We start from the raw sequence: 11,092 nt of genomic DNA, 5'->3' as shown, positions 1-11,092 counted from the left end.
CTTCTGTCATCTCCAAAACCCGAACCTTGGAATTCTTCTAGTGACTTGTCGTCAAGATGCAGCGCGGCGCTTTATGACTTAATTGCGGCAAACCGAGCAACTTATCTTTCCGGGCAACTTTTTAATCAAAATGATTATTATTTACCGGGGTCTGGTAATGCTGGTAATAATGCATTACCAGTACCAGACACCCGTATGTGGGACCGATTCGGTCATATGACGAAACCGATGATGACAACGACAATGACGACGACTGACGTAAAGCAAGGTCCGGCTTTGGAATTTGGGCTTTTGTCTAGGAAGGAGAAATCTCAAGATCCAGAAGTGCGAACTGATTACTGTTGGTCCTCATTTGGGGGAGCGTAGAAATTAGAATGTTTGATTGATGTTTTTGTACTGACAAAATAATGTTTCTGTTTGTCTCTTACTCTAAATCAAACATGTACTTGATGTAAGTATGTGGTTGATGAAAGTGATAATAATGTTTATGTCACTGTGTACAACCAATCATGTCATCATGACAAGATAATTGTACTTTATGTAGTTAAATTTAAAAGGTTTGTTTGTAAAAAGCATTTTTGTTATTGGACCTTGGCCCAAAACTTTAGTACAAAACGAGTTATATCCTAAACCGGTTCGGGCTAACGGTCCGGTTGGTTAAGACAGCCAAAACCGGTTTGGAGGCATGAATGTTCGGCCCAATCAAACCGGTTTGAATTGGGTTGAAACTGCGGTTTGGAGGCAAGAATGTTCGGCCGAATCAAACTGATTTGAATCAGGTTGAAACTGGTTTGAGATTTTTTTTTAAAAAAAACTTGTTTTTTTGGCATGTTTCTCAAATCGGCCCAGGTCCAAACCGGTCATGTTTCTCAAATCAGTCCAGCTCCAAACCAGTTTGAGGGAACGGAACCGGCATACGAACTGGCGAGTTGGGTCGATTCCAAACGGATTTAAGCCAAACCGGTTTTTTGGGTGACATTCAGGGAGAATTTCAATATGGTTGTGAACAAATCAAGTCACTCAAGATCAACTCGATTAAAGCTTCAATCAAGCAGAGAATAATGAACCCGGACCCAATCTCAAGCCAAAAAAATAAGCTTGTTTAATAAATGAGCCAGAGCTTTACTTATTATTAAAATTTGACGGTTTCAAACATTCAGGGAGGGTTTTGTGACTTTGTCCATACCTAATGATAAAGTTTGACTGGTAAGACCATGTGTAGCGGACTAACGCCCAAGTCCACATCATCAAAGCATTGACGCTAAACACCATTCTGATGGAGCGTTAAGGCGCTAGAGCGTGAGTGTGGTAACGGGTGCGAATGTAAATTATATGGATATGCATGGGTAGTGGGGCGCCAATTCACTACACATGGTTTAATGAGTGAATCGACTTGTTTACACCCTACATCCGCTTGTAATATTTTAACTACATATAATCATAGGAGATGCGGTATAATCTTGCCTGCTCAAGTTCTTAATCAAGATTAGAGAGAACACTAAATTCCCTTTCCTATTGCTTAAAGCACAAAAACAGCAAAACAGACACCTTTCCAGAATCTACCGAAAGAGTTAAAAGTTGATTATATTTTCAAGGATAGACATACTTAGATCCACCAAACTAAAAGCCATACGCAGCTAGTCGAGTTCTATTGTAGTAGCCTCGCTCATCACCATCTGCCATAAAAAAATGGTACTTTATGTAAAACATCACAAATCATTCAGAAATTAAAAGACAATAAGGCCTTAATACAGTAATGCACACAAAAAACAGCGAATATAAAAACAATATAATGATCTTGATGAATATAACAGATGATTATAACCAATCAAAGCACTAATGTCCTAAAATACCGATACCTGTGTTACGCATTCTTTAAAGCTATTACTAGCTGCTGCTTGCAAACCTCGCTCCGCAAGCTCATAATACAAAGTTAAGCCTTCAGGCCCATTACTTTTATCCTTCTGCAAATATCTACACCAAACCAACTTACAAAATAAGAAAATAGCTTCCTTTTGCAAAATTTATTTATATCAACCAAATATAATAATAATAATACCTTTGCTGAACAAGTGTTTCCAGCGCCTGCTTCGTGCTCCCAAAGTCAGCATTTCTCTCATCATCCTGGGCTAAACCCAGCCGCCCTAAATGATGCCAAAGACTTTCTACATTCCATAACCAAAAATTAACATCAGTTAAATGTTTTCTTGTATCATAAGTAACATAAATCATGGGTTACATGGCGCAGTTAACATACCTTCAATAACTTTGCCTCCAGCGAGATTAATGATGCCAATAACAGCAAATGTAAGTCCAGCCAAATGTGATTTTTTGGTATCTTCAATGTGTTTCGTATAGATTGCGGGATCTAACTGACTTGTTATGATGTAAGATTTTGAATCTGCAGAACCTAAAAAACAGAAACTATTTAATTATCTTTAACAGAATATATTCTGTTTTTAATAAACTATAAGTTGGATTGATAATAAGAGTGCAAACGAGCCGAACCGCTCACGAGCTACTCTAGATCTGATTGATAAAAAGCTCAAAACGAACAGAGCTTATTCGAGCTCGAGCCTCAAATAATGCTCGTTTAGTTATCGAGCCCAGGCTCGAGCCTTGTATGGGAAGCCCCGTTTAGTTATCGAGGCCGAGCTGAAGCCTTGTATAAGAAGCTCGTTTAAGCTCGTCGAGCAGCCTTGTGTATTTTTAAGTTTTACCTCTTTTGGACTTCAATGTATTAATTTCAAACTACACAGCCGAGCTCAAGCCTAGCTTTGGCTCGTTTAAGTTTTTTCTCATATAAAAAAGTATAAAAAATTAATTAATAAATAATATATGAACCGAGCCCGAGCTTGATAAAATGACTCACGATCCAAGCTCAAGCTTTAAAAAAATAAGCTAGAAACAAGCCGAGATCGAGCCTAGTTGAGCTCGGCTTGGCTTGTTTGATAAAAGTTGCTCACTTTGTGAAGCACGGGCCTGATTATTTGACAAGGGGCGGGCCCGTTGCAGCTCTTTCAAATCATATCCAAATATCGTTGATAGCTTTGTAGTAGCTTTGTTAAGAACAATAGCCGGAAGCGATCGGTTGGGATAGCTTTTTGTGACTAGCTGTGTCAACTCTTCTCTCTTTATTGGACATCCGGAGTTCTGGTGCGTTTTAAAAAGAACATAGCGTACAACTTCTGCAACAAGTTTGTCACCTTCCTGGAATTAAAAATGTTTGGTATATTCAGCATTAATGAAATTAATTAACATGTGATGATTGTGAAAGGTTTTAAGAACAGGTGACCTCGTCGGAAATGCCGTATTGCGAAAAACTTGATTCTGTGGTTTCCATCCTGAAAGCAAACACATTTAAAATATTTAAACTTAATGTGATTAGGACTTAGGACTGTAAATGAACTGTTCGGCGGGAAGGTCGTCTATGCTCAATCATTTAATAAATGAACGAACATGAACAAGTAATTTCGCTCGATTAGCTAAATAAACGAACACGAAGAAAGGTCATGTCGTTCAATTGTGTTCGTGAACGTTCGATAAGGTATTTGTTAACGCCTGTTTATATCCGCTAATGTTTATGTTTTTGAACATTAATGGTTTTTTATATTATTAGTGACTTTTCTAGTCTTATCCTATAGATTTAAACAAATTTATAAACTACAAAAGATATATGCATATGAGTATGAATGTTACAAAAACACCTACACAAACTTAATAGCCAGACTGAACTGTTGACATTGACCATTCTGGTTAGCAAAATTAAATAAATCATTTTTGCGTTCGTTCGTGTTCGTACAAGAACAAGTTCTTTCCATAATGAACGACCACGAACAAGAAATTTCATTCGCTTAGGTGTTCGTGAACCGTTCAAGAACAAGTGCATTTTCGTAATGAACAAACACGACCAAGCAACTTCATTCGGTTAGATGTTCGTGAACCGCTCAAGAATAAGTTCATTTCCGTAATGAATGAACATTAAATTCCGTTCGATTACATGTTCGTGAACCGCTCAAGAACAAGTTCATTTCCGTAATGAACGAACACGAACCAGAAATTTCATTCGATTACATGTTCCTGAACCGTCCGTTTGCCCAACAAAACCTTAAAAAACGATCATGAACACGAACAAGGCCTTGTCCGGTTCAGCTCGGTTCAGTTACAGCCCTAACTATAATTAATCAGTATTGTTAATCTAAAATGTTATTCAAGCAGATTCTAAGTATTATTATTATTATTATTATTATTATTATTATTATTATTAAGGGTGGCAAAACAAACCCATTTGGGTGGTTTTGGGTCAATTTGGATAACTTTTAAAATTGAGATGGGTCAGGATGGATCAAAAAAATTTTACAAGAAGGTCAAGATGGGTTGAGAAAATGCCAGTGACTTTTTGTTATAGGTTAGAATGGGTTTGTTTATGGGTTAGAATGGATTAAAACAAGTTTTATCCAATTTTATTTCAAACAAAACCCACGGAACCGAATAGAAACCGAGAAATCGAAACCGAAATCGTTGAAACCGAACATATACCGAAACCGACCGAAATGAAAAAAAGCAAAACCGAAGCGACAAAAAACTAAAAAAACCGAATCTGAACCGAGACAAAACCGAGTTTTTTTTTTTTTTTAATTTATGAACGAGAAAGACGGGGGAATTATTTTAGTTATTTTACTTTTTGTGTTTTCGATTTATATTTTGAGTTATTATTTTTTTATTAATTTTTTTGAGGGGTTTTTGAACCCTTTGTATTTTAACCTTTACTTGTTTCAAGGTAGAGGTTAACTTTACCCATCTTGACCTATATCCATCCTAAACCGAGTGAAACCGAGAAAACGAAACCGAACAAAAACCAAAAACATTGAAACCGAATAGATACCAAAACGAAAAAAAAGCAAAATCGAACCGAAAAAAACCGAGACAAAACCGAGTTTTTTTTTAATGAATCGAGGACAACGGCGATGACATTTTAGTTATTTTACATTTTGCGTTTTTTATTTATATTTTGAGTTATTAATTTTTTATTAAATTTTTTGAATATTTTTTTGAGGGGTTTTTGAAACCCTTTGCATTTTAACCTTTACTTGGGTCAAGATGGATTAACTTTACCCATCTTGACTCATATCCATCCTAACCCTCTATTTTAAAAATCCAATCCTAACCCATCACCCAAATCCAACCCAACCAACTCATATTGCCACCTCTAATTATTATCATCATCATCATCATCATCATCATCATCATCATCATTATCATTATTTTTATTATTATTATTTAAAATAAAGTAACAAGTGAAAACTGATGAAATTAGGGCAAAGTCTCGAAACAATGAAATTAGAGCAAATTAATATTAAAAAAATTAAAATCAACCAAAAACCTACACAGAATTAACGGAATTAAGATCTAATTGAAACACTAAACCCTAAAATGAACCGGTTGAGAATATGAACTGAAATGAAGAAGATATAATAAAATTAAAGAGAATAAAGAGAGAATAAAGACCTTCAATGAGCTTCGTACGATAATAATATCACCTGCCGGAAAAATATCCGGTGGCTTAATGTCGCCGGAGATAGAAAGACGACGGGAAGAGAGAAAATAAGCGGGAAGTTAACATAAAAGGAGTTTTTGTAAAGGAGTTAGTTCGGTTGGTATCGGTTAAGTTCGTTAAATCGGTGTTAATTCGGTTGGTATATGGTATTGGAATTAAAACAAAAAAGCTTGATACAAAAAAAATTAAAACAACGTTTATTTGGTCGGTAAAATCTGAGACGAGAAAGAAAAAAAGTGGGAGTTTAGCCCAGGCCCCGGGGTAGTTTTGTACTTGTTAACACGGATTGGTTCAGCTGAAATGGGTTAAGTTAATTACTATACTGAGTTATAGACGTTGAATTGAAAAAAATAATATTAATGTGGTTTCAGTTACGTTTGTTATATTACATGAACTAAGAAAAAAAAATACTCGTATAGTTTATGGTACAAAAAAGTTTAGTCGGTAAAATACGAGCGTTATGGTGACGAGCAGACACCAATTCAACGGTTTTGATTACATTCGTTACATTACCGGAACTAGAAGAAAAAGAAAACAAAAGTAAAAAAAAGGTTACATTTTTTAAGATGAAAAGCATTAAAATAATCAACAAATGCAAAAAAAATTTAATAATAATAAAACAAAAAAAAACCATTAAAGCAGGATAAAAAATTGCTTTGTGATAAGGACTTTACTTTTTAATAATTTTAACTAAAAATGTCATTGGCCGATAATAATCTCAAATGAGTTTATTCCAACCGGTGGTCTGATTTTTTTTAAAAAAAAATCTATTCTCATTGGTCTCGGTAAATAAAACTTAACGGCGTTAAGTTTTTTCCGAATTTAAACTCTTGTTTCAGGCTTTTGATCGAGAGGAGGATACGGGTCGATTGGTGTAAAACCTAGCTCAAAACGGTGCTCCAAACGGCTTGATTTGTGCTTCAATTCGGGTGTTTAAACTTTGAACTTCCAATTAACAAAATTCAAGCAGTTTGGATCACCGTTTCGATATGGTTTTTACGTCAGTCGACTTGCATCCTTCTGGTCAATAACCCTAAAACATTAGTTTGAAATTCGAAAAAAAAAACTTAATGCCGTTAAGTTTTATTTACCGAGACCAATGAGAATAGATTTTTTTTTAAAAAAAATCAGACCACCGGTTGGAATAAACTCATTTGAGATTATTATCGGCCAATGACATTTTTAGTTAAAATTATTAAAATAATAATCTATACATATGTTGTAACTGTTTATACTTATCTTGATTGATTATTATTATTATTATTATTATTATTATTATTATTATTATTATTATTATTATTAATTCTGATAACTTGTTTCTTGGTGGTTATAAGCAGGCATGACCACACTGAGTCACTCTGATGAGGTTCTGTATCATAATCAAATCATATTCTCACTACATACACTTATATACCAAAACACATTGCCTTAAATTTTTATCAATTATATTATGACAGGCTAGCAGCTTTGGAAGTAGACCTTGTACACACTTTGTTGTAACCGAGTCAGGTAAACACGCACACTTGATCGATACTGTTCTCTCTTTCCGTTCTTCGTATATGCATCGAGTCAGGTTGAGTTTCGCTATCCAAAAAGGGGTTGCAGTGCAGCTTGTCTTGTTGCCCGTTACCTGTCACTTTTTTTTAATGGCAAAAAAAAAAAAGAAAAAAGTTCCCTTGTCCCATGCTATGTATATTGTATACTTATCTTAAATAAAAATAAATGCAATGTACTGTAATGATCTTACTGATTACTTGTTATAGGGGAGTGCTGGCATTTTGATCTCAATACTGTACCGCCACCAGGCATTTGGGCGGCTTCGGTTATTCAGAACCATGCACAAGGTGGTCCAAGCAGCCCTTTTGAATATATTGTATTAGGCATGTAAACGAACCGAACGAACACGAACATTTAATCGAACATATATTTTGTATTCATGTACGTTTATTTAAAAAATGAGCATGCTCGTGTTCGTTTAAAATCTAAACAAACAGTACACGAAGACAACGTACATAACTGAACAAAGATAAACAAATGTATATGAACAAATGCAAATGAACACAAACAAACATAAACGAACATAAATGAACGCACTTAAATGAACACAAATGAACAAATATAAAACCATTAAGCAGATGACGTCCAAATAATATTTTAACTATTTTATATTAATATGTAAACAAACATAAACAAACATAAATAAACAGACATAAACGAACATGAATAAGTGAACACAAACGAAACTTCACGAACATAAATGAATGAACGAAGCATGTGTTCATGTTCGTTCATTTAATTAAACGAACACAAATCTTTTGTTCATGTTCGTTCATTTATTAAATAAACGAACTTCCTGCCGAACAGTTCACCGAACGTTCGGTTCGTTTACAGGCCTATATTGTATACTTATCTTGAACATATGCAATGCCATAAACTATTATGATCTTGTGATTACTTGTTAAAGGCGAGCGCGAGCAAAGGCAAATAAACGTGGATCTCAACGACAAAGTTGTTAGTGATGATGAGGTCGAAAGAGGTTCAGCTAATTCTATGGCTCGGGTTAATCAACCAAATGTCCTTGTGGCTCCAGTTGAGCAGCAGCTGCAAGGGTCTGGGCCAACTGCAGTGGCGGGATTTGATAGTTTTGATGAACCCGAAGACCACGATGACTGGGATACAGTTGATGTTTTAGAGGATCTTGTTAGTTATAACTAGGGTGGTTATAGCATTGATGATCTTGTTAGTTATATCGATGATGATGAGCTTGATCTTATGCCATATCTTGGACCGGTCCGTTTAGTAAAGATTTACCCTTTATTTATTATTAGGCCTGTAAACGAACCGAATGTTCGGTGAACTGTTCATGAATCGTTCAGCTGGAAGTTCGTTTATTTAATAAGCGAACGAACATGACCACATGTTCCATTCGTTCATTTATGTTCATGAACGTTCGTTTATGTTCGTTTTATTATGTTCGTTTATGTCTATTTATTTATGTTCGTTTATGTATTAACAAAAAATAGTTAAATATTATCTGGATAGGCCATCTGCTTAAATGTTTTATATTTGTTAATTTGTGTTCATTTAAGTTCGTTTATGTTTGTTTGTGCTCATTTACAGTTGTTCACATATGTTCGTTTATCTTTTTTCAGTTATGTTCGTTTAGATTTTAAGCAAATGAACATAAACGAACACAAATGTCCATTTTTAAATAAACGAACATGAACATAAATATTTGTTCGATTAAGTGCCCGTGTTCTTTTAAAGTTAAATGAACGAACACGAACATGCCCTTGTTCGTGTTCATTCAATTCGTTTACAGGCTTTTGTTATTCACATTGATGAATACATCGGTCTCAATCTCTAGGCTCTGCCGATTTTATTTGTGTTCGTGAACTCACTAATTTCCTCAATGAACGAACACGAACATAAAATCTTGTTAGGTAAGTGTTCGTGAACACATTATGTTCTTTACGAGCGAACATGAACAAGGCCTTGTTCGTATTCGTTCGTTTCGTTTACAGCCCTATTTATTATATCTCTGCATCAAGTATTTATATTATTATAAATTAACAAGTATCTGTCTTTTGTCAGGCTTACGATTCTCGAACAACTCATGGGATTGATTCGGAATCATGTAAACACTTGTTCTTACTTGCTACATTTTCAGTTTTAATGATTCATATGATTTAGAAACTCTTGTTATCGAATAGTGATACCTGCAAAGCATACAAAGCACGTTGTCCGTTTAAAACAAGGAATATCTTTATAATTTCTTATGTTTTGTGACTTGTAAAATGGCAGTGCAAATCGATGATCATCACCTGCAGCGCAACGTAAGAAGTAGAGTTGAGTCACCAGAGCCACGGGTCGACATCAGTGTGCATTCGGAAGAAACTGGGAGTTCTATGGTGATGCTTATAACACAACTCTCTGATGTCATGCATAGGGGTGGCAAATGTGACCCATTGGTTGAATTGATTGTAATAAAATTTATATAATAGGTCAGAATGGGTCAAACTCAAAAAAAAGGATTGAAGCGGGTCAAAACGGGTTGACATTTCTTGAGTTTTTTTTTCTTTTTTTTTATGGAACGAGAAAAACGGAGGAAGCTTTTTAGTTTTTTTACTTTTTTAGTTTTTGATTTTTATTTCGAGTTATGATTTTTGAATTTTTTTAATGAGGGGTTTCTGAAATGAGTCAAAATGGGTTGAGATTTCAGAAACACTCACTAAAATATTAAAAAAAAATAATTAAAAATCATAACTTAAAATATAAATCAAAAACTAAAAAACTAAAAAAACTAAAAAGTCCTCCGTTTTTTTCATTTCATACAGAAAAAAGAAAAAAAGGAAATGTCAACCGTTTTGACTCGTTTCAATCCTTTTCTTTTATTAGTTTGACCCATTCTGACCCATTATATAAATTTTATTACAATCCATTCGACCCAATGGGTCACATTGGCCACCCCTAGTCATGCATATACATATGTTCATTGATTTATGGATTTATTTCTACTAATGCAGGCACCTCCTACCTTGAAGTGTCCGGTTTGCATGGGTCCGCTAGTTGAGCAGATGGCCACAAAGTGCGGTCACATGTTTTGTAAACGTCGCATAAGATCTGCAATTGATGTTCAGGCTAAGTGTCCGGTTTGTAGGCGCACAGCTGCCCATAGCGAACTTCGCAGGATCTACTTTTCTTGAGGTGTGTAGACTCCATCCTTCGTTTTGCATATATGTTCGCTTTGCGTATAAATAACTAATAATTTTCAGGTATTTCTTAATGCATTCTGTGTGGAAAAAAGTTTTATTTATTGGAGACTGCGGTGAATTCTGGTTAGGAGCGGTTAAGGGAATTACATTTATTTATGATTTCGAACGATGCATTCTATCCGAAAGCAAGTTAAGTCTACTTATGTTTGCTATACATTTTTGCTTGGTCTATGAATGCTAGTTTGCAAAGTCCTTTTTTTTCTTGTAATGAACATCTTGGCCGAAAAGGCGAAATGGTGCGTGTTAATGACAAGTTTAAGTTGCCTAACAAGGCTAAGAAGAGATGTCGTCGATGTGACACTCTTAGAAACAGATTTGTCGTGTTTGTTTGCCTGTTATTTGCTACTCATATTACACTTTTAAATTCAATTTCTATAAAGGGATATTTGTTTTTATTAATCTCAACTATCGTCTTTTGGTTGCTACCGGTCCTAACTAACGAATTGGCTGCTGACGGTCCCAACTTTTAACGTACTTATTCCTAACGGTCCGCGACTAACAGAATCCTAACGTTGTTAGTTTCAGGTCGCCGAAAAAACGTTTTTGGCCGGAAAACCCAATTTTTTCCCTGAAAACTCAACATTTGCGTCCCAAACATCTTGGTAAATTTGTATTGGACGTTTAGGGACAAGCCTCAATTATTGAGATTGCCGGAAACTCTAGAACCATCGTCGAAATCGGTTGATGGTGCTCAAGTGGTGGTAGTTGGTTGGCAGTAAGTTAATTGGTGGTGGTGGCGTTGTTCAGGTGGTGTTTTCCA

At 35.2% G+C, this 11,092-nt stretch overlaps 1 protein-coding gene across 1 annotated transcript; it reads right to left on the bottom strand.

Moving 5' to 3' along the window:
* Window positions 1-1,611: 1,611 nt before the first annotated feature.
* Window positions 1,612-5,639, bottom strand: LOC143612172 (uncharacterized). Its single transcript, XM_077086221.1, has 7 exons — window positions 5,509-5,639; window positions 3,296-3,344; window positions 2,967-3,210; window positions 2,258-2,410; window positions 2,060-2,165; window positions 1,860-1,974; window positions 1,612-1,676 (listed from the first exon to the last, which is right to left on the bottom strand). The coding sequence occupies exons 2-7, from the start codon at window positions 3,341-3,343 to the stop codon at window positions 1,638-1,640; spliced, it is 705 nt and encodes a 234-aa protein (XP_076942336.1). The 5' UTR covers window position 3,344; window positions 5,509-5,639; the 3' UTR covers window positions 1,612-1,637.
* Between the last annotated feature and the right edge of the window lie 5,453 nt (window positions 5,640-11,092).

This window comes from Bidens hawaiensis, unplaced genomic scaffold, assembly GCF_021521415.1.
Source record: "Bidens hawaiensis isolate Kalapana, Puna unplaced genomic scaffold, B.hawaiensis_p1.1 tig00002236_1, whole genome shotgun sequence".
NCBI lineage: Eukaryota > Viridiplantae > Streptophyta > Magnoliopsida > Asterales > Asteraceae > Bidens > Bidens hawaiensis.
Note: the sequence above shows the minus strand (reverse complement) of the source record. Positions and strands in the feature narration are given on the sequence as shown.

What these genes read in the sequence shown, in the direction of transcription:
- LOC143612172 (XM_077086221.1), bottom strand. Translation starts at nt 3,343, where the DNA reads ATGGAAACCACAGAATCAAGTTTTTCGCAATACGGCATTTCCGACGAG. An exon ending in AATACGGCATTTCCGACGAG is followed by an intron (nt 3,211 to 3,295) that starts GTCACCTGTTCT and finishes TTTTAATTCCAG; the next exon opens with GAAGGTGACAAACTTGTTGC. An exon ending in TCAGGCCCGTGCTTCACAAA is followed by an intron (nt 2,411 to 2,966) that starts GTGAGCAACTTT and finishes TCTGTTTTTTAG; the next exon opens with GTTCTGCAGATTCAAAATCT.